This window comes from Zootoca vivipara, chromosome 11, assembly GCF_963506605.1.
Source record: "Zootoca vivipara chromosome 11, rZooViv1.1, whole genome shotgun sequence".
NCBI classification, from domain to species: Eukaryota; Metazoa; Chordata; class Lepidosauria; order Squamata; family Lacertidae; genus Zootoca; species Zootoca vivipara.
In genome coordinates, this window is record NC_083286.1 from 37,733,992 (window position 1) to 37,753,322 (window position 19,331).

Below are 19,331 nucleotides of genomic sequence, written 5' to 3' on the forward strand. Positions count from 1 at the left end.
TTGCTGTCAGTCTGCAAACAAAACATAAACTATTGCCTCCCCCTCCCCATTTGCATTACTTCCTTTTCATTGAAATGAATGAAATGAAATAACATAATGACTACATAATTCACATAAGTTACATAATTACTTTCATAAATTACTTGAGGTGTGTAATTTCACCACAGCAGTCAATGAGACACACAACATAGTTTTGGGTGGAAGACAAACTGCACCGTAATGGAAACAGTGCTGCATGTGATTAATATAGGGCAGAATAGCGTAGAACTGTACACATGAAGCATATCAGCATTCATTATTGAAAGTTTCTCATTTATTTTTACCAGTTCCACACTATTTTCTTTGCCCCACCTCAGGGGGGGGGGGGGGAGAGTCCGCTATATAGAGGGAAATCCTTGAAGTCTGAAAGCCAGTCAGCTTGACAAATGTACACCAAAAGAACAAGCAAAACTCTGAACGGTATTAAAAGCACAAGTAGTATTTTGGTTTTAAACAGCCTTGAACACTCAATACACTCTACAATAAATGAAACCTGCTCGGTGTTCCTTAACATATGACACATTTCAGAACATCATGGATATGCACATAATTTCAGTATCCAGATGCATTTCCAGCTGCAGGAACAAAGACTTTGACTTACAACAGAGTATAGATGAAAAGAATATATACCTAGCCATACCCACAATACAGAAATGCTGTCCATTTGTTTACCCATTACCAGTAAATTTCTGTAAATTCAAAATATTGATCTGGACACCCCTATATGGAAGCAAAGAGGGGCCATCGACTTTTGTTGTTTGTTGCTGGGTCCTATTCCCTGAAATCAATAAAAGTTACAATGTTCATAAACTGCTACAGAGATGGCTAATATTGTAGATATGGGGAAGCTTTTAGAATAAATCTACTTTCAGTTATTGTGTCAATGTTTTCAAATATTGAAGTAATCCTAGTGCATTTTCACAGTTACCTAAATATACTCCAGGAAATTTCTCACATATCACATTTGTGAAATAATTAGGGCTTTATAAAAATAAAACAAAAGCTATTCTACTTTCAGGTCCTTATTCTACAGCACACATCACTGTAACAAAAATAATCTGCTGCTCATAGGCAATCTACAGAACATCAATCCTTGTTTAAAAAGGTAAAGGTAAAGGGACCCCTGACCATTAGGGCCAGTCGTGACCGACTCTGGGGTTGTGCGCTCATCTCGCATTATTGGCCGAGGGAGCCGGCGTATATCTTCCAGGTCATGTGGCCAGCATGACAAAGCCACTTCTGGCAAACCAGAGCAGCACATGGAAACGCCGTTTACCTTCCCGCTGTAGCGGTTCCTATTTATCGACTTGCATTTTGACGTGCTTTCAAACTGCTAGGTTGGCAGGAGCTGGGACCAAGCAACGGGAGCTCACCCCGTCACAGGGATTCAAACCGCCGACCTTCTGATCAGCAAGCCCTAGGCTCAGTGGTTTAACCACAGCGCCACCTATTCTACTTTCAGGTCCTTATTCTACAGCACACATCACTGTAACAAAAATAATCTGCTGCTCATAGGCAATCTACAGAACATCAATCCTTGTTTATTTCCCAACAAAGAGCAACAAGTAGGTGAGAATGTATCTTTTGCGAGAACAACTCTACTGATGAAAATGTATAGGCTTTCAAGCTCTACAATTCCTCAAACAACTTAACTCAAATTGTGCTCGCTTCGGCAGCACATATACTAACTCTGTACTCAAATTAATGCATGTGTAATCAACCCAGCTTTAAGTATGGATTTCAGTTTTTCCATGCAAGTTTGCTCAGTTGCAGAGACTTATTTACCCACCTGGGACATCTTGAGTTGTTGTTTTTTGTCTCACCTGGGGAGTGTCTGTATGCTTGCCTATGTGTCCTATGAGAAGCAAAACCCTAGGAGGCTAGGAAAGCTGGAAAGCCCTAGACCCTAAAACCAGTCAATCCACAGTAGTGACTGATCTCTAACACACCGAGTTTAAAAAAATGAAACAATTAATAATGCAAGTACAAAACTGCTAAAAGGACACGGGCAGCACTGTGGGTTAAACCACAGAGCCTAGGGCTTGCCAATCAGAAGGTTGGCGGTTCAAATCCCCACGACAGAGTGAGCTCCTGTTGCTCGGTCCCAGCTCCTGCCCACCTAGCAGTTCGAAAGCACATCAAAGTGCAAGTAGATAAATAGGTACCGCTCCGGTGGGAAGGTAAATGGCATTTCTGTGTGCTGCTCTGGTTCACCAGAAGCGGCTTTGTCATGCTGGCCACATGACCTGGAAGCTGTACGCCGGCTCCCTCGGCCACTAATGAGAGATGAGCGCCGCAACCCCAGAGTCAGTCACGACTGGACCTAATGGTCAGGGGTCCCTTTACCTTTACCTTTACAAAACTGCTAAGTATCCAATGCAATTGCTGTGATGAGATATTTTTAATTGTTATAAAGAACCTCAATTGTGTTAGACATTTTTACTATGCTACTAATAATAAATTCAATTCAGAATCATGGGTTGAATCCAACACAGACACTGCAGAAGCAGAAGAAGTCATGTAAAATAACTTTCTCTCCCTTTTGTCTCCCATGTGTGCGGGCACGCACACAACCACACACCCTGCAAATCTGCTCCAGGGCATTTGGGGGAAATTCAGAGCAGAAGTGGAAGGAGGAGAGAAGGATTGTTCAATACATGCAACCCATGTGTTTATATTTCACAGCTACAAAAAGTGGCCGCTATTACAGTATTTCCAGGTAAGCATGTATAGCAGGGATGGAGAACCTTTTGGACTCTAGCTCCCATCAGTCCCATTCACCATGGCCAACAGTGAGGAATAATGGGAACTATAGTATAAAAGCTACACTTCGCCATCCTTGGTGGATAAGACTGCAGCCTTTAGATATCATCATTTCCAAGCATGAACCATAAAGCCATATGTTTTTCAACCGTTTTTTCTTTTTCATTCTATGTTTAAACTGAACAAAAAACTTAGGAAACCTTTCTAGCCACACTAATGAACTGAAGTGTCAGTGCACACATTCTTAAGAGCATTAGTTTTCTGGGCCAGGCCGAGGGCTCATGCAGTTCAGCATCCTGCAAGAGCAAACTCCCTTACCTGTGGTTTCTAGCAATTGTTATTCATTATTTATTTTTTATTTATTCAGAAGCAAACTGCCTCTGACCATGGAGACAAAGCATAGCCATCTTCCTCGGGCACAGGAGAAGGTGGCAGAAAGCCTTGCTTCACTGAGTGTACAATAATTAAATGGATAGGGGATCCACAGCTGCAAATTGCCCTCTATGTATGCCAACCAATAAAACAGTCTCATTCTGCCACATTACTGGGCCAGCCCTAGCTGGGCTAATAGGTTTGTCGGGACTGTAGCCAAGATATTGTTCTGTAAATCATTGTCCCATTTTTTAAGATGTTCTAGTCAATCACAGTTTTATTAAGAGTAATCGGTTAGAGTAATTAACTTCCGTGCATGTGCCAAAAATGGCTGCTGATTTTGAGCATCTAGCATGCGGAATGCAAACTGCAAAGAGATAAAATCATCACAAAATCTCATAATATTATTGATTTGATAATGAGCAGTGGATGCACTTCAGATCAAGGCAGTTTTCCTCTGAATATCACAAACTGGGAAAATTCATTCTCCAACTTGTTATTTTTGAGCTTTTTGTGGTATCACCAATTATACCTTTATCAAAATAAAATAAAATAATTCCTTCCAGTAGCACCTTAGAGACCAACTAAGTTTCTCATTGGTATGAGCTTTCGTGTGCATCCACACTTCTTCAGATACCTTTATCAATTACAGAGGCACAAACAAAAGCAAGAACCCTGGAATTGACAAAGGCCAAAGTACAGACTGTTGCATAACTATTCAATGTATCTTTCAACGTGACATACTTGGCACTTCAAAACAAACATTTTCTAGTCTGCTTTATCCAAAATCAAAATATTGTTCTTGTATTATAACCAAAGAACACTAAAGATAAAAAAGGAGACTGTAATATCAACAGCAACAACAACACTTGTCCCTTTAACCTGAAACACAAATTAGATATACAAGGGGCATTCATTAAAGATTTTTCCAGGCCCACTTCCGGTTATCGTAAGAGGATGAAACTGCACATGTATAATGATACATCTCTCCATAGGTAACGTAATAGTTTGTACCTCTGAACTCCTAACAGTTTCTCTGTTACGGGTGCTAATATGGAGTAACGTCTGATAATGGAACCAGTTGAATGCAGAGTGGCCATCAGGTTCTTGCACACCACGGGAGATGTTTGATGAGATGAAAGGGACTTATAGGGAGGATGCCCCATCATATGACATAGTCAAGCACTGGTATCGTCAGTTCAAGTGTGGTCAGACTTCAGTGGAATGGCTCCCATTCCTGGGTGACCACACCCCTCCATTGATGAAGACACCATTCGGCAAGTGGAGGCCGCCATTTTGGAGGATCACCGCATAACTGTTCGCAAACTAGCTGCAGATGTCAAGATCAGTGTGGGCTCTGTAGTAAAAAATGATCCATGACCATTTGCACATGGGAAATATGTCTGCATGGTTGGTTTCCCGGCTGCTGATGCCTTTCCAGAAGCAGGAACGAGTCACATGCTCACAGGCTCTTTTGGCCACATGTCACTTCTAAATTACTCAGGACAAAACATGGGTCCATAATTATGACCCAGAGACTAAATCCCAGTCCAAACAATGGAAGCACTCTGCCTCACCACCTCCAAAGTAGGCATGTGTCCAACTGCCAGTGGGCAAGATCATGCTCATGGTCTTTCGGGACCACCGTGGAGTAGTGATGATGGATTTCCTGGCAAAGGGTACTGGGACATACTACAGAAATTGCAGAAGGCCATCAAAAACAAGAAGCATGGCATGCTGACCAAAGGTGTCCTTTTCCTGCAGGATAACGCACCGGTTCACAACTCGCATGTTGCTCAGACAGAAGCACGGTCCTGTGGCTATGAAATCCTTCCTCACCCCCCTTATTCTCCCAACCTCACACCATCAGACTTCCACTTCTTTCCAACCATTAAGTTATTTTTGAAGGGCAAGCTTTCTCCAAATGATGAATGCTGATTTCTGAGGTCAAGTCATTGCTTCTGACACAACCTGCCTACTTCTACAGACGAGGACTCCACAGCTGCATAAAGTGATGGGAGAAGTGTTTAACACCTGCTGGTAGAGAAGGACTAATAACTATGCCCAGTTTCGTTTGTCTCAGTCCACGGGAAGTATGTCAGGGGAAATCTTTAATGAATGAATGCCCCTCGTAATATGCACACAGTGCCATTAATTAAAACATTTTAACACTAAAAAAATTAAAAATGAGTTCCACAATAATAACATGGAACCTTTAGTAACATATCTCTTGAAGTTCGATCAAATGAAATTCTCAACAAGAAGAATATACCTTACAAAATACTCTTCCAAAATCAGTTTAGTCAGCTAAAAATCTCAAGCTAAACAAGAAACAGAGTGAATTTGTAAATACCAATTTAGCACATATGCAGACTTTATAAGGTAGCAACGTACAATTAAATAGCAAAAATCCTCAGCTAATAAAAAACTGAGTTGCCCCAAGCAGCCAACCAAGAACACAACCAAGCCAGGAAACTTGTAGATTTGTATTATTCAATAATTGCTTCAACATCTGTGCAGCTGAAAGGAAGGATACTAATACTGAACTAATAGAAGAACAATCCATTATTACTCATGCCAGATGGAGACTGCAATCTAGGAGACACTCTGAGTCATTCTTGGTGTGATCAGATCCATAGAGACATAGTAACCAACACTTCTCTATAACCTTATAATGCCCTTCCATGACAGCAGAAATACAGAGCAGTGAAAATCTTCTTAAAACTAATCCCATTTATCCACTCAAGATATTCTTCAAATGTATGCTCTGCCTTCAAGAAAGGATATCAAGGAAACATCTTGCAGTTGTAAATTGCTGCTAGGTCAGATTCCCTAGCAAAGATTTCTATTTGAAACGTGATTTGGGATATAACAATCTAGATAGCCTCCTGCTGAGTTCTGAGATAGGAAAAGCCAAACAAAACCAAGAAAAGAAGAAAAGAAAATATTTCCATAATGTCATTTTCACCCTAGTACATTTTTCTGGTTGCCTTGTTTCAGGCTAATTAGGGCAGTAAACATAGAACTTGTTTCCATATAACGTTTGTCTGCACTTGGGGGGGGGGTGAAATTATTTTTGCAGACACACACACTGAAATTGCTTTGTCGGAATTAGTCATATATGTGGATTTTCAAGACAGAGCCAATGAAAGGGATATTGTGATTCCTGCCATGTGCTTTCATAGCATTTCCAAAACATTTCATTAGAATATCTCTTTATCACTATTTTCTGTAGTGACCTTTCTGTGGGTGTCTGCTATAGAACTCCAGGACAAAATGAGGACTTGGATGATGCCTTCCTAGAGCAGATTACCAAACATTCAAAAAGGAGATAGTCATGGGAAACTTCTAACTACCCAATATCTGTTGGAACAAGTGTTAGACACTGAGATATGAAAGCTAGGAGCTAAATGGCACCTTAAACCTAGATTATAGGTGCAAAAATCAAATTTCTAGGCCCACTTTTTATAACAAGAATGCAAAGCTGAAAACAAATGAACTGCAGCTGAAATCTTATATTTATTTTTCACATGGTCTAGTCCTCATCTGAAAACTGCAAAAAAAACAAAACACCAAAGCCATGCTTTCCCTCCCTCCCTCCCTAGTATTCTTAAGAGGGTCTCTTCTCCAATCTTCAGAGAGTGGCTGAAAGTGGGGAGGCAGAAAAAGGTCCTCCTTTCCTTCCACTCTGCAGTTTTCACTGGAAATCCTAGGTGCAGTAGTGCGCCCAGAGCTCAGAAACTGCTTGCGCTAATGAAATTCCTTGTCACAAAATGCATCTAGAATGGGAGTTTCGAACGCTGGTTGGAACTCAAATTCTGCAAGAACATAAGGTCCAACAAATTCCTATTGTCTCATTGCCAATTTCATTTGCCAGAAGGTGGAAGAAGCAACAAGGGGATCACCTCTCTTAGACCTGGTCCTCCCCAACAAGGAGGAACTGATCAACCAAGTGGAAGTACTGGGGAACCTTGGAAGGAAGAGGCTGTGTTCTCTTGGGTTTCACTGTATACAGGAAAAGGAAAGCTGAGTGTAAGTCTGACATGCACTCTGGACTTTAAAGAAGGGTGATTCAAAAAGCTTAAGAAACTAATGGGAGAAGTCCCATGGTCAGAAATTCTCAAAGAGAAGAGAGTCCAAGATGGATGGGAGCTTCTTAAAGGTGAAATATTGAAGTTACAAAGGCAGGGAATTCTAACAAGAAAGAAAAATGGGAGACGTCTAAAGAAACCAGTGTGGCTACATAAGGAGCTTACAGATAAGCAGAGATGTAAGAAGGGAATGTATTAGAAATGGAAGAAATGAGAAATCACAAAAGAAGAGTATACACAACTAGCCAACAGTTGCAGGGAGAAGGTCAGGCAGGCCAAAACTCAGAATGAACTCAGGTTTGCAAATGAGGTTAAAAATAAATTGAAAAGGTTTATTTGGCAATGTTTAAAGCAAGAGGAAGAACAAGTGGTATTCCCTTTGTATGGCAAAGACTGAGAAATGCTACTGAGTGACAGTGGGAAGGTGGAACTGTTCAATGCCTACTTTGTCTCTGTCTTCACCCAAAACGAAAACAGTGTCCAACCTGGTGATAACTGAACAATGCAAGCAAGGAGCTGCAGCTCAAAATACAAAAAGAGGTGGCAACTAGCTCCTTTAAATGAATTCAAAATTTCCAGGACCTGATGCACCCAAGGATGCTAAAGGAGCTTGCAGGTGTAATCTCAGGGCATCTGTCTATAAGCTTTGAGAATTGTTGGGAAACTGGTGAGATCCCTGAGGACTGGAGGCAGGCAGATGGTTTCCCCATTTTCAAAAAGAGGAAAAACCAACAGATAACTACTGACCGATGAGCTTGAAATTAATGCCAGAAAACACTTTGTCTGTTAGCACTTAGAAATGGATGCTGTGATTATTAAGAATGCAGCATGGTTTTCTCAAAAATAAGTCATGCCACACAAATTCCCTCGTCTCTCTCATTTTGCTAGTTTGGGCTGAGTTCTCCAATCCGTTAAGGTCATCTTGAATGGAGATTCTGTATTCTGCTGCATTGGCTTCCCCTCCCAGTTTGGGGTCATCTGCAAATTTTATGAGCATCTCTTCAATACCTTCATCCGATTCATTGGCTAAAGATGTTGAACAACAACAGGCCCAGGACAGAATCCTGTGGCACCCGATTTGTCACTTTTCCCAGATGACAAGGAACCATTAATGAGCACTCATTCAGTCAGACAACCAGCTACAAATCCACCTAACAGACATCTCATCCAACCCACATGTTATCCAGCTTCTCTGCAATAATATCATGGGGGATTCTGTCAAAAGCTTTACTGAAATCAAGATATACTATGTCCATAGCATTCCCCTAATCCACCACGGTAATGTTCATGAAAGCTTTGAAATATTTCCCTTGTTCAGCACATTTAAGTTCCACTTAAGTTAACTCACTTTTGTAGTGGCTGGTTCCACTAGTCTCTGGCGATGTCTTGTTGAGCTGAAATGGCTCTTCTGAGGTGTCCCTTCCTGACAGTGAATAAAAGGTGGCAAAGGGGGGGCGGGGACAAAAAGGGAAAAGATGGTTTATGGGAAGGGATGGAATGGAAAATGACCAGGGAAGGGAGAAGGAGACTATTTAACTAAAGTGTACTTTTACTCTGTTTCTAAAAAATCAATAAACAATTGCAACATTAATGTAAAGATATAGAGAGAGTCAGTAATAACACAATGTGATAACTTTGGATGGATCACATCCATAGTAAAATGATAATTCTGTTAGTTTCAGTGGGAGACATTTAAGCACTTGCTTAACTCACTGAATTCAACAGATTTTCACAGTGCTTAATGTTGGATTATATCCTATATGTCTAATAAATACAGTTATTTTTAAAATGCACCTGCTATCCATATTAATTTTATTATAGGTAGCCCTGAACCAAATCTTTATTATACCCTTGGCATTAACAACTACTGTCAAAAGCACAAGATAAAAATAATGTACTAAGATTTAATATATAAACATTACATTTTAATATAAAAATAACTTTTAAAATCTACATCATTCAAAACTAACAACTGCTTTTAATTATTAAATTAGTCATTTCCTAAACAATACACCTTTTAAATATGTTAAATTAATGGATTAAACCCATTTGCACTTACTTACACACTTGTGCTGTTGATAAGCAAATTTTGTTTATAAGAGAAACCATGGCACCTTGTAATGTTTAGAAAATTGGGGTGCTAGAAAGTTCTTTTTTATATCAAGTGACATTTTAAATGTGAACTTTAAGGCTGCAATGGTCTAGGGCAGAGATGGGGAACCCATAGCTGCCAAGTTATCCCTTATTTTAAGGGATTTTCCCTTATGCTGAATAGGCTTCCTCGCGAGAAAAGGGAAAACTTGGCAGCTATGGGGGAACCTGCAGTCCAGATTTTGGGGAGACTACAACTCCCAACAGCCTTGATCATTGGCCATATTGGTTGAACCTGATGGAACATGGAGTTCAATAGAATCAGGAGGGCCACAGGTTTCCATCTCTGATCTAAGTCGGTATCATCTGCTTGGTATCTCCATAATATTCTACCTATGGTATACATGCAAAATGCTCTATCTCCACCTTCACACACCAACATCCAAGAGATTTTAAAAAATCAGCATGATGTGGATATGGAAATGATAAGAAAGCAAGTTAAAACTACTGTAATATCACATCAGCACTTTAAATGCATGCAGATAGGGCCTCATACATACAGGATTCACAGGGAATCGGGGAATCATGATCCATCAAGTATTTAGCACATGAGATTTAAGGTAATTCCCACTTTGTATGTTTCATTGTATCTTCTCAAAATAAACCTAGCATTCAGAGCATAACACAGAGCATGTGTTTTTAAAACACATATTCACAATATATCTTGTGTGTCTTCATTATATCACAGTAGATCTGTATTTATTTATTCCAGTTTATTAAAATGGGGGTCTGCCTTCCACCCATTCCAAGGCTCCTCCTCTCCCAGATGTTTCCCAAGCAGTCTCAAACTGTGTGCACCCTTCTGGTCTCTCTTCTTCCTTCCTCATTATTCTGAGCATTCTTGGAGTAGGAGAGAGTGTCACAGCAGGAGAGGGAGATCCCCTGGATTCTTCAGCAGCCTCTGGACCCTGCTCCTCTGCTTCAGCCTTGGAGTCTGAACTGCTGTCACAGGCCCTTTCTGCTCCGTAAACCCTGTTGCCCCTTCAGCATTCAGCTCCTCCTCCCAATCTTCTCCCTCTGACCTCTCCTACATGTCCTACCACCAATTCCCTGGCTCTGAGCCTTCCTCCCCTGGGGGTTCCCATGGGGGTTACCCGGCTGGTGCTTCCCACCACTCTTCTTCAGCCAGCCAGTCCCGGATCTGACACAGCTCTGAACACCTGGGTTCTCAGTATAACACCTAACCAGACTAGAGGCACTATCAAAATTCATAAGAGTACATACTACACTTGAGAGCTGGCCTGGAGGGCCAGATTCTGGCATGAGGTCCTGAAAATAGGTTGACAATACTCTTGGTATACTGGCCAACCTGCTACCCAATGGCCTCCATCACTGAGCTGGCTGAGTTGTCTCCAGTGTGGTGATGGAGGAGTCCAGGCCTGTGGTACTAGACAACTTCAACAACCCAGCCAAAGATTAATGTAAAGTTATGTAGCAGTGTCTAGCATCTTGCCAATGTTATCTATTCACTTGCTATTAGACAAGGTCTTCCCATCAAGTGCTGTGATCAAGTGTCATAGGGGTAAACTCATTGCTGTGGAAGACACAAACCAACCAAATCAGCTTACGACCAATCTTGACCTCTACCCAATGCATGATACCACCCTTCCAGCCAGTGTTAACATTTGTAGAATCTACTCCAATGGCCTACAGCCTCTTACCAATGCCCTTATTCGTTAAATCTAGAAGATTATGAACAATAACCTCAGTTAGGTTTTCTCTCCTTGGGCCTTTCTCCAGAGTGCAGAGGTGGAGATATCTTCCACCTGGCTCACTGCACACAGAATAATGCTGTTCTGTGATGATGCTGGGGGAACTGCTGATCCACACTGTCTGCTTTCAGAACAACTTTAGTTGTATCTTCATGGGCCTGTCAAAGAAGATGCGGTCCAGTTCACCCTTCTGGCAAAGATTGTCAAATTCCTGATCCAGGGATTTCATAATGTTTTCTTGGGCCCTCTTGACTTTATCATGATCAACTATAAGCCTCTTGTCTTTTTCAGTGATCAAGCCAGCATCCATAAAGGTGGCAGTAGTGATGGCAGCTGTAGCACACAGGCCAACACTGTGTCTGATGCTCTGCAGAACAACATTTCTGTATTTCTAATGTGTTGAAATCTGTCTTTTTATTAGAAGTGGAAGGTGTACTTGGTTTTCCTAATGACAATTCATAACTTCCCTCATTTCCATCTTGGGCATCAGCCATTTATTATTCATTTTCATCAGCAGAGAAAATATTTCATTTGATGATATTGAAGCATCCTGCTTACTCTTCTGCTTATATTGAGTAAGACTTCTCTCGCCTTCTTGGCACTTCCTCTTTTTGACTTGTCTGTTATGCTCAGGCAGATCTGGCAAGCCAATCAGATGTGGTCCAGTAGAACCAGTCCTCTCTCTCTGACTTTTAATGAAAACAATTTCCTTCACAGGGATCTTCATCTCAATAAGGCATATACAGTTAATGTGAGCTTCTTTTTTGCAACTAACAATATGTAAAATATGTAGAATATAAAAATAATAAAAATATCAATATACAACATTAACTGCAAGAACTTGGCATCATTTTTAATTATTTTATGCAATTTTACACACATTTTCTCCACATTTTCTTTTAATAAGACCAGTTTGAAGTTACTGGTAATTCCACAAAAACATAAACATGTCAATATTTTTATGTAGTTATTTACCCTGCAAAACTAACCAAAATATGTTCTGAATTGAATGTAACAAGTCATGTTACAACTTTTTAGCACCCCTCATTTTTGGAATTTGAAAGTGGAAAAATTCAACACGCCCTATCCTATATAATAAAGTCCCTGTGTCCCTGTGTCCGCGCTAATGTGCATGTGCCCCACGGACACAGGGACTGGACGAAGAGGCGGGACGTACACGCGCACGCGTTCTCTCCCCCTCAACCCTCTGCCTCCCATTCCCCTGCAGCGGCAGACCAAGATGGCGGCATCGGGCTCCGGGGCCGCAGCGGCGGGAGCCCGGTCCGGGTCCCACGGGCCGCGGCCTCGGAGCCCGATGCCGCCATCTTGGTCCGCCGCCTCCGCCTCCTGACAACCCTACCTGGCCGTGGGACACGATGGGAGAGCGCTTTGTTTAATTGTGTTCCCGGCGCACCCCGCAGCCGAGCGCAGAAAGAGAGGGAAGGCCGCGGCTCCGTCGCACCTCTAGCACCCGTTTTCTTAACGGGCTGAATGAGACTAGTGTTATATATAATTATCAACATAAAAATATTCCTTCCAGTAGCACCTTAGAGACCAACTAAGTTTGTCATTGGTATGAGCTTTGTGAGAACTGTGCATGCACACGAACTCATACCAATGACAAACTTAGTTGGTCTCTAAGGTGCTACTGGAAGGAATTTTTTAATTTTGTTTTGACTACGGCAGACCAACACAGTTACCTACAGTAACTGTAAATATAATTATCAAGTTACTGGTAAACATAGTCTCTTCACCATCAAGAGTTTACAGAAAAATGTTTTCTATGCAGTAATTCATTTGATGCATTAACAAAGCTGTCTGGAGAGATAATAGCTCAAAAGAAATTATCCTTCAATAAGTGCATTTCCCAAAGGTCATTTTATTACTAAGACAGATAATTGGCACTGCTACAATCTGACAAACTATAGTTCTATGCAATGGGAAGTGGCATGAACATGACATATCATATGAGCAGAAACTTTCCTTAATTTATGCAAGAAACAAGTGTGTATATCAATGGTAAAATGTATTTGAAAATTCGGTGGTCAAATATCTCAGATTAGGCCATAACCTTAATGAAAATATATAGTATTGTTAAGAAAAAATATATCAAAGGAGGCAGAAGGGCAATTACTCTTAGAAACATATTCATGCAATTAGATGAGAGATATACTTTTACTGTATTGTCAAACAGTAATAAAGTAAAATAAAAAGAAGTGTGGGTATCTGAAGAAGTGTGCATGCACACGAAAGCTCATACCAAAATATAAACTTAGTTGGTCTTTAAGGTGCTACTGAAGGAATTTTTTTATTTTGCTTCGACTCAGACCAACACGGCTACCTACCTGTAACCAGTAATAAAGTAATAGCCTTGTCTGGAAGGTAGAAACAGAAGCAATTACTTTTAAATTTGTCCAATTCAATTTGAGAACCTGGCATGCACAATTTAGGTAACTTCTATTAAAAATAGTAAGAATGAATATTGGTCCATATCCAAATTCTGAAAACATCAAATATTGATAATTCTAAGGAAAGTACAGGACCGTGAAAATGGTGCTTGGTACAGGTCCAAAAATGCAATGGAATTGGATTCAAACCATCCTTGGATACCTCTATAGAGACATATTGCTTGCTAAAGGATTTGACATGAAGGAACATTAAGTTTGTGGTTTTCCTTTCAAACAGAACACCAAACAGTCAGCTTTGTAACATATTGTACACATTATCAAGAAATGTTGGTGCAATTATCAAAAGGCATTAATGAGAAGTACGATACAAGCTGTAGACATTTAGTTTGGCCAAATGCCAAACGCTCCAGCTATTAATGTAGCAGCTCTTTTTTTCTGCTACACGAGGCCACTAGACTACAGAAGGAGTGAACCCATGGGAAACAGTGTTAACTCTTTTGTGAAGCTTAATATAGCTTTAATAATAGTACAATTGACTGTTACAAATAAAGAGCCTTTGAGATAGCTTGGCAAACACATGATGATAGATAAATGGCTTGAAAACATCAGACAAAGCAAGCAAATACACTGCTCTGTTATGCCAATAGAAGCATCACCTAATCAGAAAATAATTTGAGCAGTGAGCCCAGTATAGAAACACAATCATAGTGTTTTGTTCTGATGTAAAAGCTTCTGAAAAAGATCACGTACTCAAGAAATAAATTCTTCCTGTTTGCAGTTGAACCTGGTTGTGCAGAGAGCTGGTTCGTTGGTTCCTTGCAACTCATTTCCACCTGCCTCTTCAGAGCAGTTTAAGGATGGGGGTAAAAGTGAAAAATGTCCATGAGCATACATGCAGCATTTTTAATTTTTAGCTCTCCCATAAAGCATGTGTGGCAGGATAGGCAAAACAATATACTGGTTTTGTGCTTTTGCATTGCTGCAGTATATTTTTATGATACAGCATTGTATAAATATGTTTATAAATAGATAAATAAATAAATAGATAAGTGGTGAACTGATGTTTAATTCACTAATACACCTGTCAATGGCATTCCAAACAAGGGAGGAAGCTACATTCACCTCACTGGGGATATATGCATTTTGACTCCTGTTTGCCAAAACTGTGGATTTAAATTGTGTGGCGCTGAAAATGAGGTCAAAAGGTATGTCATCTGAAAGCCACTGCATTATTCTGTTTTAGAAATGTGCACAACAGCTATTGATGTGCATCATTTAAGCATTATAAGAACAATGCAGAAGTTTCCTATTGTTATGACAGAATAAAGATGTTTAGCATCCAGAACAGTACTCAACTAAACCTGTAAAATGCATCTAAAAACTGCAAAACAGTGAAAACTGAACTTCTGACCTACTATAAAAATATTAGATTACATGCAGCTATGGTTTCAGAGTATGCAATCAAACTTTTGTATGCTCAAGTGCATAACTGAGAATATTAAGAGTATTAATGGTGTATAGCCCATTACTGTACAAGAACAACAAAAATCCATGTGGAATATATGAAACAAGACCTCTGCCCCTAGGGGAAAACAGTGTTTAGCTCCATTCTGATCCATTTAGTATATACAAAAAATTCTCTTTATTCTTTTTTTTAAAAAAGGTCTAATGACCAGGTTTTCTTTCCTGTACCATTATTATCTTTCATTACCATGCAATTACTGTGGTAAATACTGATTAAGGTAAAGGTAAAGAGACCCCTGACCATTAGGTCCAGTCGTGACTGACTCTGGGGTTGCGCGCTCATCTCGCATTATTGGCCGAGGGAGCCGGCGTATAGCTTCCAGGTCATGTGGCCAGCATGACAAAGCCGCTTCTGGCAAACCAGAGCAGCACATGGAAACGCCATTTACCTTCCCGCTGTAGCATTTCCTATTTATCTACTTGCATTTTGACGTGCTTTCGAACTGCTAGGTTGGCAGGAGCTGGGACCAAGCAACGGGAGCTCACCCCGTCACAGGGATTCGAACTGCCGACCTTCTGATCAGCAAGCCCTAGGCTCTGTGGTTTACCCACAGCGCCACCTGGGTCCCTAAATACTGATTAGGACAACTAATTTCTCAATAATCAATGAAATCAGCAAAAGGAACATTCCCACACAAAGTCCCTGGAATTTTCTACTATCTCACTCCTCATATATAAAACATTGTTTTTCATTAATACATATAATAATGCTTCAAATCATTTGTGCACTTCCAGGCCCTTACCAAAAAAAAAAATCATTTCACTATGAGCAACAGGATGCAGAGCTTCCTTTCCCACCAGAACATCTAATTACCCTAGATTTCTGAGACCAGGACTGCTAAAAATTAGGTCAGAACTCAATCTAGACTATTGTTTATAATTGTGTGCTTGTTATGAGTTTCTTTTGAGAAGCAATTTTGTAAGCAATCTTTATTTGATTTCATTGACACTTTGAGTACTTATTCTCTCTCTGCTTCACACACAGGGAATGGTGGGGCGGGGGGACTGGATTACAATGCAAAGGAACTATCTGTGTACACCTAGGGAAACTCCACACACCGTGCAATTTCCTTTGAGTTTTCAAACAGCTTGTCCTGTTGGCTGTTGGGAGTTCTACCTCTTACATGGTTCCCTCACCCACTCAAATGACCCATTTGATTCAGTGGCGAACTGTGCTGCTTGGCTGCCCGGGGCAGCACCCCCTGGGGGCAGGGCGTTGCTCCGCAGTGTGCGCGTGTCACGACACATGCGTGTGCGCCAGGACGTGTGCGCATGTTCACACATGCGCAGTCCGTCCGGGGTGGCGCTGCTGCTTTGCTTGGCCGGCGCGCTCTGAAGCTGCGGCCCGGCAACCCACTCCGTAGCGTGCACTGCTTCTTCCTGCTCAGATGGTGGAGGCAAGAGGTGGGCCAGGGGCCGGGGCGCTGCCCCCGCCAGACTGGTGCTAGGGGCGGACCGCCCCCTACGCCCCTCCCTTGCTACGCACCTGATTTGATTACAACCTGAATCTGCAGTTTGATCATACTTTCTGTGAGAGCAGAAATATGCCCAAACGTACTTTGTTGTTTAGTCGTGTCCGACTCTTTGTGACCCCATGGACCATAGCATGCCAGGCACTCCTGTCTTCCACTGCCTCCCGCAGTTTGGTTAAACTCATGTTTGTAGCTTCGAGAACACTGTCCAACCATCTCATCCTCTGTCGTCCCCTTCTCCTTGTGCCCAAACGTACTATAAATGATTAAATCCCTTAATGGTTCCTTCACCTGGAAAAGTTCTTTGGAAGAACAAAAGTAAAAGGCCTAGATTGCTTCCCTTCGAACTTCATCCATAAGAAGAGCTTGCCCTCTCCAAACCAAGAAAGCACTGTCTCAGAGAGGCATCTGTGCAGCAGCCAGTGCCAGGCAGCAGCGCCCTCTTCTGCTGGCCTTCTTCACTGGGCTGGCTTGCTCTCGTGATGCAAGATCAGCAGGCCAAATGGCCTTGGCTTCCCCTGTATTGAACTGCCTTGACTGGGGAGTTTGCTGCTGAAACTGAAACTATCATAATTCCAACTGAATTCTAACTGTATATTTGTAGGATATGATGTATATTAAAAAAAGTTTTAAAAATCACAATAAAATTCTAATAATGTAAGAAAAAGCAAAGAACATGACAAAACACAACCAGATATACCCAATCACAATAGACAGAGTAAAAATCAGAGCCAGTTGCACCTTAGAAGACAGTGAGATGTGGAACAAGGTTTCAGAAAGTGAATAAAACTCCGTATTATGATGTGGTCTTGAGTTAAAGTTTGTAAGCCAACCCAGTACATTTTACTGGAAGACAAGGTATAAACAAATAAATGTATTAACAACATAAAATTGGGAGGCAGATTATGTGAAAGCAAACAGCCTCTTCAGATATCTTGATCTACACAGTTTAGAAGATAAGAAAAGTTCTGCTGGATCAGACCAAAAGCCTACCAATTCCAATACAGTGGTGCCTCGCTTAACAAACGCCCCGTAAGACAAAATTTTCGCTTAAAGAAAGGATTTTTCTAGCGGAGGTTGCCTCGCTAGACAAATTCGTTTTGCGAAAAATTCGTCTAGCGAATCGCGGTTTCCCATAGGAATGCATTGAAATTCAATTAATGCATTCCTATGGGCAATTTTTTTAAAAAAAAAAATTCAATGCATTCCTATGGGATTCGCTAGACAAATTTTTCGTTATAAGAATAGACCCGTGGAACAAATTAAATTCGTCTAGTGAGGCACCAATGTATCCTGTTTTCTACAGTAGACAATGAGATGTCTATGGAAAGGCCATAAGAACATGAGGACAATAACCCATTCCTGCTGTTGTTCCATCCAGCAACCGTTATTCAAAGGCATACAGCCATCATGATTCCTAGTCACTGAGAACATGCATTTTTCTAATTCCCTTTTAAAACTCTCCAAGAGGTGGCAACAGCCACTGAATTCCATAATATACTTATGCACTGTGTGAAGAAGTACCAGTTCTTCCTTTTGTCTGTCATGAATGTCCCACCTTTCAACTTCCCTAGATGACTTGGCCACTGTACTCCATGCTCTAGTACAGGGGTCTGCAACCTTTAAGACAAAAAGAGCCACTTGGACCCGCTTCTGAAGGAAAAAAAAAACTGGGAGCCGCAAAACCATTGCGACATTTAAAACAAATATAACACTGCATATATTGTTTCTTAACTTAATGCTATATATACAGGATCGTGCAGTCAGCTGTCAATCTGAAGAAAAAAAGGACTTTCACTTAACAGTTCTTGTGCTCAGGTCTTGCTTGTGGGTTTCCCACAGGCGTCTGGCTGGCCACTGTGAGAACAGGATGCTGGACTAGATGGGCCATTGGCCTGATCCAGCAGCCTCTAAAGAACACACTGTTCTCCACTCCCAGCCTAGTTCCCTGACTCCATTTCTAAAACTGTCCAAAGGGGTAGCGGCTTCCTAGCATGCCTAGATGTAAGCCCCTCATCCTATACAGGCTGCCACCCCTGCTTGCTCCACTCGCCATCCCCTTTGCCAACCCTATTTTCCCCACAGCTCACCAAACCCTGCCCCCTTTACACCTAACCGAAACCCACCTCTCTTTGCACCTCACCCAGCCCCTCACCCATCTCCCTGCCTGAAGTCCCTCCCCTCCCTGCTTGGCCCAAGCCCCATGCCTTTTCAAAAGAGGGGGAAAGTGCTTCAGAAAGCAGTTTGCCAGACAGCTGTTTTCATATGAAATTAAGGTTGCAAACTTCTTTCACCACTCCTGCTCCTTTGAGCAACAGTCTGGCCTGGCAGAAATTAACAATCAATACTGTAGAGGTGTTGTTGTTTTTTCACAGCACAGAGATAGCTTATGATTCATTTCCTCTGTATGTCGGGTGCAGGAATTGTTTAATAATAAGAACCAGTTGCTCTTTACAGTTTGATGGGTCAGTGCGTCTGGCTGTTAACCACAAGGCTGGTGGTTCGAGCCTACCCAGGGATGGCTCACAGCTGTGGGCAGGATTCCTGCATTGCAGGGGGTTGGGCTAGATGACCCTCGGGACCCTTCCCATTCTACAATTCTATGATTGTATGAAATAATCCTTTAACCAAATATTAAGTGATGCTTTATTGCATTCTCTGGATTTTTAATACAGCTGTTCCATGCTCAAAACTAATCCAGTTACAGAGCAGGAAAAAAGGCATGGAAGAGTATTCCCTTTTCCAAAGGGAAGGAGGGGGGAAAGGCAGAGCGGGCGAAGAGGGCGGGGCACACACACA

At 41.4% G+C, this 19,331-nt stretch overlaps 1 protein-coding gene across 8 annotated transcripts in view; it reads right to left on the reverse strand.

Moving 5' to 3' along the window:
• Positions 1-19,331, reverse strand: part of MAST4 (microtubule associated serine/threonine kinase family member 4) — a 216,539-nt gene that overhangs the window by 134,220 nt on the left and 62,988 nt on the right. For 4 of the 8 annotated variants that reach the window (XM_035099907.2, XM_060280256.1, XM_060280255.1 and 1 more), the window contains one exon: positions 8,614-8,688. The exons of the other annotated variants lie outside the window; for them this stretch is intronic. In XM_035099907.2, coding sequence (XP_034955798.2) covers positions 8,614-8,688 — 75 coding nt within the window. The remainder of the gene's footprint in view (positions 1-8,613; positions 8,689-19,331) is intronic. 8 annotated transcript variants of the gene reach the window in all.